Source organism: Coregonus clupeaformis, unplaced genomic scaffold (genome assembly GCF_020615455.1).
Source record: "Coregonus clupeaformis isolate EN_2021a unplaced genomic scaffold, ASM2061545v1 scaf0347, whole genome shotgun sequence".
Classification (NCBI taxonomy): Eukaryota; Metazoa; Chordata; class Actinopteri; order Salmoniformes; family Salmonidae; genus Coregonus; species Coregonus clupeaformis.
Window position 1 is genome coordinate 63,721 of NW_025533802.1, and position 15,281 is coordinate 79,001.

Genomic DNA, 15,281 nt, shown 5'->3' on the forward strand with positions numbered 1-15,281 from the left:
ACGAGAGGAGTTTAAGGGGTCGCGGGACTAAAAATAATAAAAAATAAAAACCTTATTTTGAAAGGATACCGCTGCAACGCTTATTGTTGCTGACTTTACACGTGCAGTGCGTCCGCAGTGGTGAAATGGGTAGCTACGTTTGGACTCGGAGTGTTTTCGCGCTGCACTAACTCACTGACCAATACAATAATATTCTCGCCCCACACACACACACTGATCCAATGAAATGACAGATTTCTCCACACACACACATACATACACACACACACACTGATCCATTAAAAATGTCATTCTACAACTTTGTTTTGTTTTAAATGTGACACTTCCAATCAGATAATACAGCTCTTCTGACAGCTAGCTTGATTGACGGCTAACTATGCAGATGTATTCTGCAGGCATTGCACATGTGGATAGTTAGCTGTCATATAACTCATGTAGGCTAGCTGTCAGAGTGAACTCATGGACACGTTTTTAAAACGTGCAGCTCCCTCTTCATCTACTGCTGCTTCCAATGTCAACAACAAGGCAGACAACCCGGTCCCTGACATGAAGAGAAAATACCACCCCGACTTCATCAAATATGGTTTTACATATAAGACAGGCAGGGGGAGTGTAGACCGTAGTGCGTCCTATGCTACGAGCTGTTAGCTAATGAGAGCATGAAACCCTCCAAAATGAAAAGTAATCTGGGCACCAAGCATCTAGGCCACAAAGATAAGACAGCTGACTTTTTAAAAACAAAACGTCAATATCTGGAGGCCTCACAAGATGAATTGAACAAGGTATGCACGGTACAAGAAAAGTCACTTTGCGCATCATACCTTGTGGCCCAGCGCATTGCTAAGTGCAAAAAAGCCCACACCAGCGCAGAGGATCTCATACTCCCTGCTGCGATTGAGATGTGCACTGAAATCTTGGAAGAGTCAACCGCCAACCACCTTAAAACCATATCCCTATCCAATGACACCATGAGGAGGAGAATCCAGGACAGACATCAGAGCGCATCAGTGCAAATGGCCATTACGCACTGCAGCTTGATGAATCCACAGATATGGCTAACCATGCAATTCTAATGGTCTATGTCAGACACTTCTGGGATAATAACTTCGAGGAGCAGCTGATTTGCCCACCACCAACACTGCAGAGCCTGTCTTAACACAATGGATATGTACCTGGGCTCTGTGGGACTGGCCTGGGATGGGTGCGTCGGTGTGACCACTGATGGGGCAGCTGCCATGACGTTAAAGCACTCCGGGGTAGTAAAGCGGATCCTGGAGAGAGCACCAAGTGCGACGTGGAACCACTGCTTCCTACACAGGGAGGCATTGGCAGCGAAGGACATGGTGCCTTAGCTCCACACCACTCTCCAGGATGTGATCAAGTGTGTCAACTATATCAAAAAGAGTTCCACGAAAAGCAGGTGTTTCCAAGCCTTCTGCGGGGATATGGGGAGCGAGCACCAGCAGGTGCTTTATCATGCAGAGGTCCGCTGGCTTTCCAGGTGTAAAGTGTTGTCGCTTTTATAAGCTTCGAGCGGAGATTGCTGCGTTTCTTTCTGAAAACAAGTCATCTCTGCCCAAACATTTCGATTGTAAGGAATGGCGGATATTTTTGATCATCTGAATTCTCTCAATGTGTCAATGCAAGGGAGGAGGCACAATCGTTATGAAGCTTACCGTTTGGGCAAATCATGTTTCTAACTGGAGGATTGACATGTTTCCCAATGCTGATTTCGAGATTCAGAATCTGATCAACAAAGCGCACAGGGACACACTGAAAGAAACCCGTTAAACAGCATCTTGTCAAGCTGCAGGGAAAGTTTTGCGACTACTTCCCAGAGGAGAACAGGAGACAAGATGACTGGCCATGGGACCCCTTTCAAGTGGAGATGGGAAGCGTCACGTTGCCAAGCAACGAAGAGGATCAGCTGGTGGAGCTGTCGTTTGATCGCAGACTGAGCATGCGCTTCCCGGAAATGACAGTGACACAGTTCTGGTGCAGCGTAATGGGAGAGTATCCTGCTCTCGCTTGTCATGCAATCAGAATCATGCTACCGTTCAGCACTACCTATCTGTGTGAAAGTGGCTTCTCTGCTATGGCCTTGCTGAAAACTAAAAGCAGAAACAAAGTGGACAGCCAGCATGACCTGTCAACCATCACCCCAGACTTCAACTTATCAAACTAAGGAAACACCCTCAGCTTTCTCACTGATTGGCGCCCACACACACACACACACACACACACACACACACACACACACATACAATAAATAAACAGGTTAATTAGTTATTGTTAGTTAATTCTGATGTTCATATTACTCTTTATTGAACTGGTTAAACTTACACCTTTTAAAAAAACGTAAAGGTTGTGAAACTGTTGACATTGTAATTGATTAAGAATCCCTAATGATTGTTGTTTTTTCTATTTTAAACACTGGTATGTGTTACTGTTCATTAACATTATTGGACTGGTTTTGATGTCATGTTCTGAGTCTGATCCTTTATTACACCCCACTCCTGAACTGGTTGCCTAATTAAATGGCTTGTTCTCTTCAATTGACAATAAATGTTTTCTCAGTTAATATGGCTGTGTAATGACTTTCTTTAATACCATAATTGAGACAGTCTATTTTGCAAGTGAAGCCTGCCCAAGAAGGCAGCTGCAATACAACGTTACAAAATGTAATCATCAACAGTCCATAATATTGGGTCGCGACTCAATTGTCATAGTCAAAGCAAAACCAGTTGAGAACCACTGGTTTAGATGCTCCCAATGCTTGACAAATGGCAAAATAGACTATTTCTGTCATGCTTTTTGACAAGCCAAAGCTGAATCAATAGCAATGACCACTAGCCATCATTCCATCATTCACTCAATTTGTTTTCCTCGATGCTCTCTTTCTCTCTCTGTCGTTTCATCCAGCACTTCTTCACATCTTTCGGGGCAAGGGATCGCAGCTACATGATGATTTTCAGACTGTGGCAGAACGCACTGATGGACAAGGTACCCACCTCCTCTCCCTCCTCCCACCTCCAGCTCTCACACTCCTGCTCTCTGCCAGTGTGAAATTAGCTGGGCAAATATATCACCGTGCCGGAATGAAGGCACTTTCAAATACTGAGAGGGGGCAAACAATATTATTTATATTGTTTATTGGATAATATAACTATTCAGTGATGAAATATAACATAAGAAAATGCAACAGGACCCAAAATGCATATAACACTGAACAAAACAATCGGTTACTGATTGATTGAATGATTGATTGAGGTTTAATGTCCTACAAAAGGAAATTCCAAGAAGTTAGTGAGACATTGAGAAGGTTAATGTCTGTATTTCCTCTCAGCCTCTGTCCCCAAAGGAGCTGTGGCACATAGTCCACCAGTGTTACGGCACTGAGCTGGGCCTCACCAGTGAAGACGATGACTATGTCTCCCCCACCGCCGAGCACATTAACGGCCTACTGTGAGTCTACATGTTCGCTGTGTGTGTGTGTGAGAGAGAGTCTGTTGACTTGTGTGTGTGCGACCATTTTAGTTTGGCGTTGTCCATTAAATTAGAACTGTTGTCCATTAACTTTGTGATGTCTCTGGATTATTGCCACTACTGTGATTGTGAATTGTTAATCATGCTGTTCTTTCACCTTTTTCTCCTCTCTTCCCATCCTTCATTCTCTCTCTTATTTTCTCCCTCTCTTCCCCTCTCTCTCCCTATACTGCCCTTTTTCTGTCCTTTGTCTGTCTGTCTGTCTCTGTGTGTATCATTCAACCTCTCTCCATCCCTATCCTTATCCACCCCACCATCTCAGGCCAGTGGATGAGTCAGTCTCTGTCTCTGACCTGTTGGACCTCAGCTCCTTGGGGGCCATAGCTTCTCTGGGCAGCTCGCCCCACTCCTCCATGGCAGCCTTGTTCCCCAGTGGCCCCCTCCTAGCCAGCAGTGGTCTGGGCTTCTCTCCCCCCTCCTCATCCACCTGCCTGCCCATAGACATCCTCGGCAGCACCTCCCTCGACCCCCCGGATCCAAGCCCGCCCAGCTCTCAGAGCTCCCTGCCCTCCACCACACACTCCACACACACCGCCTCCTTGTCCGCCCCCGCCTCGGCTGCTGCCTCTTTCGTGAGTTTCGTTTGATTTCATGCCAGGGAACTACAGGGACGTATTCATTAGGGCGAAATGTTTCAAAACGTTGTCTAACGTTTCAAAACGTTGTCTAACGCTTCAAAACGTTGTCTAACGTTTCAAAACGTTGTCTAACATTTCGTGCCTAATGAATATGACCCAGAGCATCAGGAGGTAGGGGGGAATGTTTAACTTTGAACTTACTCAAGAGATCGTTTCATAATTCTTATGACTGTTCCATGGTTTATCTTGATAGGATAAACATACCCCAGTAGATCAATGAGTCGCTTGTTGGCTCTAAACGGCCATCCGTCTCGGATGAAATGCTAATTGCTGCGTTCCAAATGGCACCCTCTTCCCTATATAGTGTACTATAGGGAATAGGGTGCCATGGCCTTGGTCAAAAGTAGTGCACTATATAGGGTGTTATTTGGGACACAGCTCATGCTATATCTAAAAGAGCCAGTGTTGTTGTGTCTGACCAAGGCAGAGTAGAGAAGTAGAGGCTTTGAGGTCATACCAGTCTGCCAAGGCTCCTCAGTCATGTGAGGGTGGTGTGATTGCTGTGTGTGTTGCTGTCTTAATGACCTCATGGCGGGTGGTAACTAACTACCCCTTTCTCTCCCCTCGCATGCCATTTCCTAGTATGTGGAGGAGGGCGGGGACAGCCTGTTGGAGTCGGCCAATCACATGATGCCCCCGTCTGCCACCAGTCTGGGAAACCTCTCCTCATTGGACCAGCTCACCAACGATGACGAGCTGCCCACAGACCCCAGCAACTCCTCAGACACACAGGAAGAGGGTGAGTTCCTGGAGCCCACTGGAACATCATTTCCTGTAAAAACATACAATACATTTTGATCTGATGCAGACATGGGAGATTTGAGCGGGAAAGATGGGAATGTAGACACTTTTCACAAAGGTGAAATTCGAATAGTCCGTAAGGTGGTTTTCTCTCCTTTCCTTCATTCCCACTAATCTGAAAGAACGTGACGGGTGAAAGCGATAGGTTTCTGCTCTGCTGCTTTCAGCAATCCTTTCTTCTCAGATCAGTGCAGATGCAGAAGAGAAAGCCAGTTCAAACTACTGTAATACACCCTTCCTATTGATACCATACTAGTAGTCTACCAGGAGTCTAGTTGGACCTACATTACGGTGGTCATTAACTCTCCTGAGAACAGACTGTGACTTGCTGCATTAAAGGCAAAACTCAAGAGAAACTGAAGACGTCTGCATTCACTTAGCAGATGATACAGTACTAGAAGCAGAAAAACAAGATATTGTCAGAAAAGATAATGTTGATGTTTTAGTGACTGTGATTTGACCGATAAAGTGAAAGCTCACGTTACAGAAGTCTGAACTGTACTAGTGCTAGCAACCACAATGTATTTTCTTAGAGTCCTGTAAAGTGCTTGAACCTTCAGGCTATGGTTGTCAGGCAGAGCCTCAAGGGGAGTCTTTTACAGTTCTCTTCTGCTCAAACAGAACTGTGTTAAACTGTGTCTCGTGAACAAAAAGTACATTATCCCCCCCATTATCGCTGAAGTTTTTATATTTTATTTTATTGACTTGAAAAGCCATTTTATCTGACACTATGGAAGTGAAGTTGCTTGAAATGCCAGTGTATCTAGGCTCCATTTGTCTCTGCAGTTGCAACAAACTCTGGGGGGGATACAATTTTTTTTGAAAATCAAATAAATCATAGAAATTCTGATGATAGACTTTATCTCAACTGTGGTATCTCTGCTAACTTGTGCGTTACTATAGTTGTGACTGGTGTGTAACTCTGTCCCCGTCCAGACGAGGTGGAGTCGTTCTGTGCAGACCTGGCTGGCCGGCTGCACATCAACATGGTGGTGCGCATGAGCGTAGACAAGCTGCATGACCTGCTCTTCTCCGCCGACACACACTTCATCCAGCATCTCTTCTCCCAGCGCCACTTCACAGGTCCGTGCACAAATGCGGAAACACACACACCCACATGTGCACACTCACACACCTGCTCTTGACATACAGTATCAGCCAAAAGTTTGGACACACCTACTCATTCCTGGGTTTTTCTTGCCATAATATGGACTTGGTCTTTTACCAAATAGGGCTATCTTCTGTATACCACCCATATCTTGTCACAACACAACTGATTGGCTCAAACGCATTAAGAAGGAAAGAAATTCCACAAATTAACTTTGAACAAGGCACACCTGTTAATTGAAATGCATTCCAGGTGACTACCTCATGAAGCTGGTTGAGAGAATGCCAAGCGTGTGCAAAGCTGTCATCAAGGCAAAGGGTGGCTACTTTGAAGAATCTAAAATACATTTTGATATAACACTTTTGTGGTTACTACATCATTCCATATGTGTTATTTCATAGTTTTGATGTCTTCACTATTATTCTAGAATGTAGAAAATAGTAAAAATAAAGAAAAACCCTTGAATGAGTAGGTGTGTCCAAACTTTTGACTGGTACTGTACATACGCAGACGCTCACACAGACATGCACACACATCTGGTGATCTTTCACATGGTTGGCATTGGCAACGTTCTCGTTGTTCTTCCACTTGAACCCTCTCCCTTTCTGTTCATTCTGTTGTCTTTCCACCTATCTCCTTAAATCTCTTAAGTATAAATATTGTTCTTAGAGTACATTCCAGTACACACCACTGTTTCCCAGTACTAGTGACATGGATAGGCTACAACACGATAGGATGCAAAATGCTCAAGATGGCACCCTATTCCCTATATAGTGCACTACGTTTGATCAGAGCCCTGGTCAAATGTAGTGCACTATGTAGGGAATGGGGTGCCATTTGGGACGCTGCCTAGGAGTGTTACTGCGTGAGACGCTCTTCCACTCCACCGTCTTTCTCCTTATGCACTGGTGCTCATCTGCAGGACATCTCTGCTGCTCCACAGTATGGCTGTCGTCATATATGGGGATGGAATGATTCTTATTATAAACTGGGTTGTTCGAGCCCTGAATGCTGATTGGCTGACAGCCGTGGTATATCAGACCATATACAATGGGTATGACAAAACATGTATTTTTACTGCTCTAATTACGTTGGTAACCAGTTTATAATAGCAATAAGGTACCTCGGGGGTTCGTGGTAAATGGCTAATGTACCACGGCTAATGGCTTTATCCAGGCACTCCGCAATGAGTCGTGCATAAGAACAGCCCTTCGCCGTGGTATATTGGCCATATACCACACCCCCTCGTGCTTTATTGCTTAATTATCCTCCTAGTGCTTAGACAGGAGCTGTCCCAAATGGCACCCTGGCTTATTCCCTACATGGGTAATAAGGTCCCATTTGGGATGCAGTCAGGGTCTTCCTCTTCTCAGACATAGGCCAGTGTGTTGTAATGCTAATGAGCAGTCCGCAGTATTTGTTTACGCTGTGTTAATCTCTCTCTCTCTCTCTCTCTCTCTCTCTCTCTCTCTCTCTCTCTCTCTCTCTCTTTCTCTTTCTCTTTCTCTTTCTCTTTCTCTTTCTCTTTCTCTTTTCTTTCTCTCTCTCTCTCTCTCTTCTCTCTCTCTCTCTCTCTCTCTCTCTCTCTCTCTCTCTCTCTCTCTCTCTCTCTCTCTCTCTCTCTCTCTCTCTCTCTCTCTCTCTCTCTCTCTCTCTCTCTCTCTCTCTCTCTCTCTCTCTCTCTCTCTCTCTCTCTCTCTCTCTCTCTCTCTCTCTCTCTCTCTCTCTCTCTCTCTCTTTCTCTCTTTCTCTCTTTCTCTCTCTCTCTCTTTCAACACCTGAAATGTTATTGTCTGTTCTGAGAGAAGCAGGACAGGGCTCTGCATATTCATTGTTCTTAGCACAATTCCCTACAGTTGTCATTTATTAGATGCTGCCATAGAGGCGTAGTGTTGGTTGGTGGCCTCCCTGGTTTGTGCCCCTGCCAACTTTGTGGACATTGTGTGGCTTTAATTAGTGCATTTTCCTCTGTGAAGCGTTGCTGTGTCCCTTTCACTTTTCTCCCTCTGTCTTCCTCTCATTCTATCCTCTCTCACTCCTACTGTCTCTCACTTACTGTCTCTCACCCTCTCTGTTTCTTACACACACACTCTCTCTCTCTCAATCTTTTCATCGTCCTCTCTGTCTGTCCCTCTGTCAGACCTGTCAGTTAGTGAGTGGCAGCAGGACAGCAGCAGTGGGAACACCAACCGCATCCTGAGTTACACCATCGTCATCAACAACCCCCTGGGCCCCAAGACCGCCCCCGTGGTGGAAACTCAGGTCAGTCACACAGTCAGAGCGTTGGATTTTACAGTTTAAAAACATTTGGTCGACGTTAGTGGAGGCTGGTGTCACTTTAAATCGGAGGACAGGCTCGTGGTAATAAATGGAACTGATGTGTTTGATACTGCTCTATTCATTTCATTCCAGATGTCCTCTGATTTTTAAAGTGACACCAGCCTCCATTGCCCTCCATGTTCTGGTTTGAATATCCGGTTCACAAAAACGAATTCTAGGTCACAGCACGGAAATGTTAGAGTTGGAGAACAAGACTTGACTTGCCTTCCGAGTATTGGGACACACCCTGTAGGTAATTTGCTAATGTTAACCCCTTTCTTTCCCTCGCTCCATCCAGACGCTGTATAAGAACAGTGCGCCGGGTGAGTGTTACGTGGTGGACTCTGAGGTCATTACCTCGGGCATCCCCTACCAGGACTACTTCTACACCGTGCACCGCTACTGCCTCACCTCCATCAACAAGAACAAGAGCAGACTCAGGTACGTACTTTCACCACCCCACACACTAAAGAAGGCTTTTTGACTAATAGTTTGTGTATGAGTCGCCTGTGCAGATCAAGTAATTGGGGGGGAAATAGAAACATTGAATTGTTTGAAACTACTTTTTGATTGCTAACCTACTAAATGTTGTATGTATCAGGTAAACACACTGCCTTAGAAACAGAGAGCTTATGTTTTTACGTCACATAACACAGTAATTTACTTTACTAAAATACACCCAATATGGATGAAGTGTCCTTTTAAACTGTTCTAAGAGGTGCAGTTAACTCAAAATCTAATTTAATGGTCACATACGCATATTTAGCAGATGTTATTGCGGGTGTAGCGAAATGCTTGTACTTCGGAGCTAGAAGCAGAGCTGCCATGTTTGTCGGCGCCATCAGTTCAGTGGCGGATCGGTATTCATTATAATATGTTTATAGCTTCTGATGTTCATGGACCGTGTGATCCTTTAGAGATGTCATATAATACCATTATATAATATGTTCTATTTAATTCTGTGGTGATCCCAGGTATGTGCGGTACAATGCATTATGTCTAGTGATTCAGGGATGGGTTACTGGTTACAGTGTGATGGACTCTGAGTTGTGGCTGGTTGTGTGTCTGCAGGGTGTCTTCAGATATCTGCTATAAGAAGCAGCCGTGGAGCCTGGTGAAGGCACTCATCGAGAAGAACACCTGGAGCGGCATTGAGGAGTACTACAGACACATGGGTGAGACTGACATACATTGTAGTCTTATTCTCCTAAGTATTGTCTGTATTCTTATTGCTTACCTATTTCTTTCTGGTTATGTCTCTCTGTCTCTCTGCCTCTCTGTCTCTCTCTCTGTCTCTCTATCTCTCTCTCTCTCTCGCTCTCTCTGTCTCTCTCTCTCTCTCTCTCTCTCTCTCTCTGTCTGTCTCTCTGTCTCTCTGTCTCTCTGTCTCTCTGTCTCTGTCTCTCTGTCTCTCTGTCTCTCTGTCTCTGTCTCTCTCTCTCTCTCTCTCTCTCTCTCTCCCTCTGTCTCTCTCGCTCTCTCTCTCTCTCTCTCTCTCTCTCTCTCTCTCTCTCTCTCTCTCTCTCTCTCTCTCTCTCTCTCTCTCTCTCTCTCTCTCTCTCTCTCTCTCTCTCTCTCTCTCTCTCTCTCTCTCTCTCTCTCTGTCTCTGTCTCTGTCTCTGTCTCTGTCTCTGTCTCTCTCTCCCTCCCTCCCTCCCTCCCTATCAGAGAGTGAGGTGTGTAAGCTGGAGACCCTGCTCCAGTCGGAGGTGTCAGTGGTGACCTCTGGGGATGCGGTGGGGGCAGACGCTGCTAAGACACCCCCGGCCCTGCGGCGACGCAAACGCACCTGCTCCCGGCGCCAGGGGGACCGGGAGAGAGAGGGAGGGGGCGTGGGAGGTGGAGAGCACGGGGACCGAGGGATAGGAGAGGAGAGGAGAGAGGCGGGTGAGTCGACGGGGCGATGTCAGGAGATGCATCGGGGTCTTATTGATTAGGCCACACTGAAACCAAACATTTTGCAACAAAAACTAAAATGAGCGTTTCTTATTGGACAAGTTCAGATAGTCCCTCCCTTCTTCAGTTTGATGCCTAATGAATAAGACCCATATAAAAGATTGTCAAGAAGAGAGTTCAATGATTACCTCAAGTGTGTCATTGAAAGTTTATGATCAAACATACAACAAAATGTTAGAGACCACTGGTGCCCTACTTTCCATAATACACTGACATCTGGTGGTGTGATTTGGAACTGCATCCAGGCTCTTCTGGCAATAAGTAGTGTGTTTCTCCCTTTGAACAGGTGGTCAGTACAAGCATGGAGAGCGGTCGCGTGGAGGAGGCAACAGCATCTCTACCATACTGCTCATAGTCAGCTTCATGTGAGTTCAGACCTCTCCGTGTGTGTATCCGTGCGTGCGTGAAACGAAACACTGATTGTTGATCGTTTCCCCTATCCCTGAGTAGGAGAAAAACCAAGGCAATTATCAATGTCTTAATCTTGTCCAGCTTGTCAGAGAGCTTTAGGATGAAGTGCTAGTGTACAAATGAGTCTGTGAATGCTTGTTTCTCTTAGTAGGCTATCTTTTTCTGTAATCCATGTCGTCAAAGTGTTTTGGGGGTGGATTCAATTAAATGAATATCTCCTCTGCTTACTAACGTCCTCCCACTGCCCCTTTTCTTTCTCCTTTTATATTCTATCTCTTTGGCTTCATGTGCATAGGATCTGTGTCAGGTACCGTATAATAAGAGACTGGATGTCACATCGTCAATGTCTTGTTGAATGACTGTTCAGTGTTGTGAAGTCTGCATTGTCTAGTATCAATTGATGGTCTAGTATCATTTGTTCAAAAACATTTGTGCTGTATACATTTTGAGTTGTACAAACACTTTTCCATTCCTGCTTCGAGTTCTCATTCCTGAATGTTGTCCCTTTGTTCCTAACCTAGTCTCGCTCCCTCTGTTTTTGGCCCATACTTACCTCGATACATTTACCCTCTCTTTCTTTCTTTGTTGTTTGTCCTCTCTCACCATCTCTTTCGCTCATCTCTCTCTCTCTTCTTTCTCTCCCCCGCTCTCTCTCCTCTTCTCTCTCTCTCTCTCTCTCATCTTTCTCTCCCCTGCTCTCTCTCCTCTTCTCTCTCTCTCTCCTCTTCTCTCTCTCCTCTTCTCTCCTCTTTCTCTCCCCCGCTCTCTCTCCTCTTCTCTCTCTCTCTCTCTCCTCTTTCTCTCCCCTGCTCTCTCTCCTCTTCTCTCTCTCTCTCTCTCCTCTTCTCTCCTCTTTCTCTCCCCCGCTCTCTCTCCTCTTCTCTCCTCTTTCTCTCCCCTGCTCTCTCTCCTCTTCTCTCTCTCTCTCCTCTTCTCTCCTCTTTCTCTCCCCCGCTCTCTCTCCTCTCTCTCTCCTCTTCTCTCCTCTTTCTCTCCCCGCTCTCTCTCCTCTCTCTCTCTCTCTCTCCTCTTCTCTCCTCTTTCTCTCCCCTGCTCTCTCTCCTCTTCTCTCTCTCTCCTCTTTCTCTCCCCCGCTCTCTCTCCTCTCTCTGGTCTCCTCTCTCTCCTCTCTCTCCTCTCTCCTCTAGTCTGGTGGTGTTGGTGGCTCTCAACATGCTCTTGTTCTACAAGCTGTATTCTCTGGAGAGAGCTGCACACACGCTGGAGACGTGGCACTCCTTCTCTCTGTCTGACAGGTAACTAAACCAGGATACATCTTTATAGTAGTCATTACTACTTACCCATAAGAGGTGACACTTTGTCCTATTCTCCTATTGATTTGCAACTAGATTTGCGATTTGATTTGCAATCTAGAACTAAATGCACCTCTGATTCCGACTTCCTGTTTTGTTCTATGATTTTGTTTTGTTCTCTTCCGTTGCTCAAAAACAAACCAACACTTTCATTGGATACGACCTACTACCAGAGATGCATTTATAGCATGTGAACTAACTCCTCTTCTCTCTCTCTCTCCCTCCCTGTCATTCTTCTCCTCTTCTCTCCATCCAGTCCTCTACCCCAGTCTGCAGGAGAGTGGGCCCAGGTGTTACAGCTCCAGAGACAGTTCCACCAGGCCCAGCTGGGCAAATGGCAAGAGATCCTCCAGTCCTCAGTCACTCTGCTAGACCAGGTGTGTGTGTGTGTGTCATATGTGTGTGTTTGTGTACTTTCTGTGTGCGTGTGTCCAAGCATGTGCGCGAATCATTTGCAAAGCATACACAAGGCTTACAAATGGCTTCACTGTTATTCATGAATGATTCATTATGACGGTTGTATTGACATTAGCCTCCTCCTCCGTCCTCTCCCTCAGATGAAACAGTCATTGGAAAAGCTCCACCGAGGCATCGTCACTCCAGAAGTCCAGCAGGATCCCCCCTCGAACCCCACTTCGGAGTCTGTCACTGAGCACTGAGCCTCCCTCCCTTCACCCTCCAGCCCTCACAAGCCCTCCAGTGGGTAAGAATAGACCACGGGGGAGAGTGCCAGGGGGGAGGTGGCCAGAGGGGGGAGGGTCCGGCTGGGCCAATCAGGGAGAGTGACTCTCTCACCCGACCCCAAGCTCCACTCCTGCTTCTCTACTCAAAACAGACAGGGAGAGATGTGGGGGGAGGAGCATGTGGAAGTGGGAGTTACCTGTAGGGGACCTACACTACCCATAACTCCTCATGCCTCAGTCTGAGCAACCTGCAATGGCAAAGTTCCACCTTCTCTCACATCCAGACAGACTGGGAATCTCTTCAGGACTACAGCAATAACATACCATGATGAGCCAACCATATCTCCCACAGTCAGGGCTAAAGGATGGCCAGTTTGTATAGTACCATCCGCTCCTCACATACAACCAACCATGCTGCACTCCCTGAACCATCTCCCCTGCCTGAGAATCCAAGACACATTTTCAAAATGGGCGGCTGCTTTTCAAAAAAGACAGAGACGATCTGCTGCTGCGTTTCAGATGGACAGACCCCGGGTCCAACGCATTTCAAAATTGACCGACTTGACTTGGATCGACTGCATTTCTCGAAATTTAACGTTGCATTTCAAAATGGGCCAATCCGGGTTAATGTTGCATTTCAAAATGGACTCTGACATTTGGGAAATTGGGAGCTTTCCCAGCCCTGGGAACCAGTTATGGCTCTGCTCCCAGCCGAAGCCAGCCTAGGGGACTTATGTGCCTCGGTGTGAGGGGTCCGCTCAGCTAAGTCCCCCTTGAGCCTCTGGAAATGAGGGACACATGACGAGAGAGGGGAAAGCTCTGATAGAAACAGGAGATCTTCTGTAATCCAACTCTTTTTTTGTTGTTGTTCTCTCTCTCTCTCTCTCTCTCTCTCTCTCTCTCTCTCTCATATTCTCTCCATCTATCTGGGATCAGCGGCTTCCATCTTAAAGACTTGATCCCTGACAAAGGCAGCATGTCCTCTGCTGGGGGGGGTTCATTTCAAAACAAGACTCAAGTTTTTTTTTTTTTTTTATGTGAATAATACAGAAAGACTCCTCCTAAATCCTCTACTAGCTCGTTTTAATCATTAGGTGTCTTTTTGAGGGTGACTGGGTCGTTTAGAGAATTGAGAACGAGCGAATGATGTGTGATTGCCAGACCGTTACAGTATTTATTTAACACGACTTTGATTTCAAAAAGTCCTGTCCCACTCAATACGAGTGATTTTTTTTTTTCTGTGTGCTTTGTGCTCTGTGTTAATACTTCAGCACGGACCAAGAAAGAGCTATAAAGTGAATATTTGATATTTACTGGTCATAACAAGAATGATATTTGGTGATTATACTACTTTTGAATGTGTAAAAAGTAGTATATTACTAAAGTGTGTTTAGGGCAAAATGAGACAAGCAAGCAAAGATCTGGAGTTGGACAAGAAAACGGAGATATGTATGTATTAGAAAGAAGTGTCCTCAATGTTACGTCGTCAATGTTACATTTGGTATTATTAAGATTTGTTTTATTATGAGTTGTTTTTGTCTGAGACTTTTTGTTTGTTTTCGCACTTGGTCAACTTCTAATTGTATTATTGGATCGGACTTGAACTGTTTCGGGGTTACTGACTGTAGATTCTGTACACCAGGCTGCGTCCCAAATGGCACCCTATTCCATTTATGGTGTAGTGCACTACATAGGAAATAAGGTGACATTTGGGACGTAGACTCTGTAGACCAGGTAAACATAGAGATGCAATAAACTAGTAATTTTGTAATGGAAACTGGGCTGGACTTAAAAAGGACCAACCAGAACTCTAGGCCTGGATAAAGATAAAGGGAAACTATTGTGTTTGTGATTTCAACTTGGTGTTTATATGTTATTCCTTTTCATTTTATATCCTTATTTTGTAGTCTATCCTGTTTCTTATTGTTTTTGTTCGTCGAAAGGTCATCTAATTTTATTTTCTGCCAATTCCCCCCTTCTCTGATTCCCTCTGTCACTATCTGTCTATCAAAAACGCATCTTCTCTTTTTCTCATCATTTTCCTTTCCATCCCCCCTCCTTTTTTCTCTTTGTCTTCCTCCCTCTCTCTCTCTCTCTCTCTCCCCTTGTTGTGCTCCCTCCCCCCCTCTCTCTCTCTCTCTCCTCGTTGTGCTCCCTCCCCCCTCTCTCTCTCCTTGTTGTGCTCCCTCCCCCTCTCTCTCTCTCTCTCGCCTTGTTGTGCTCCCTCTCTCTCTCTCTCTCTCGCTCCTTGTTGTGCTCCCTCTCTCTCTCTTTCTCTCTCCTTGTTGTGTCCCTCTCTCTCTCTCTCTCTCTCTCTCTCTCTCTCTCTCTCTCTCTCTCTCTCTCTCTCTTTCTCCTTGTTGTGCTCCCTCCCCCCTCTCTCCCTCCTTGTTGTGCTCCCTCCCCCTCTCTCTCTCCTTGTTGTGCTCCCTCCCCCCTCTCTCTCTCTCTCTCGCCTTGTTGTGCTCCCTCTCTCTCTCTCTCTCTCTCTCGCTCCTTGTTGTGC

The 15,281-nt window shown here is 45.8% G+C and overlaps 1 protein-coding gene across 5 annotated transcripts in view; it reads left to right on the forward strand.

The window, feature by feature from the left end:
• Positions 1-14,888, forward strand: part of LOC123481007 (protein Aster-A-like) — a 31,903-nt gene extending 17,015 nt beyond the window's left edge. For 4 of the 5 annotated variants that reach the window (XM_045214980.1, XM_045214984.1, XM_045214981.1 and 1 more), the window contains 14 exons: positions 2,923-3,003; positions 3,347-3,465; positions 3,809-4,118; positions 4,767-4,923; positions 5,922-6,068; positions 8,234-8,355; positions 8,711-8,853; positions 9,484-9,587; positions 10,081-10,299; positions 10,655-10,733; positions 11,075-11,086; positions 11,928-12,035; positions 12,349-12,469; positions 12,650-14,888. In XM_045214980.1, the coding sequence (XP_045070915.1) occupies positions 2,923-3,003; positions 3,347-3,465; positions 3,809-4,118; positions 4,767-4,923; positions 5,922-6,068; positions 8,234-8,355; positions 8,711-8,853; positions 9,484-9,587; positions 10,081-10,299; positions 10,655-10,733; positions 11,075-11,086; positions 11,928-12,035; positions 12,349-12,469; positions 12,650-12,751 (1,824 nt within the window). In that variant the 3' untranslated portion in view covers positions 12,752-14,888. The remainder of the gene's footprint in view (positions 1-2,922; positions 3,004-3,346; positions 3,466-3,808; positions 4,119-4,766; positions 4,924-5,921; positions 6,069-8,233; positions 8,356-8,710; positions 8,854-9,483; positions 9,588-10,080; positions 10,300-10,654; positions 10,734-11,074; positions 11,087-11,927; positions 12,036-12,348; positions 12,470-12,649) is intronic. The other variant, XM_045214982.1, reaches the window with a different exon arrangement.
• The last annotated feature ends 393 nt before the right edge of the window (positions 14,889-15,281 follow it).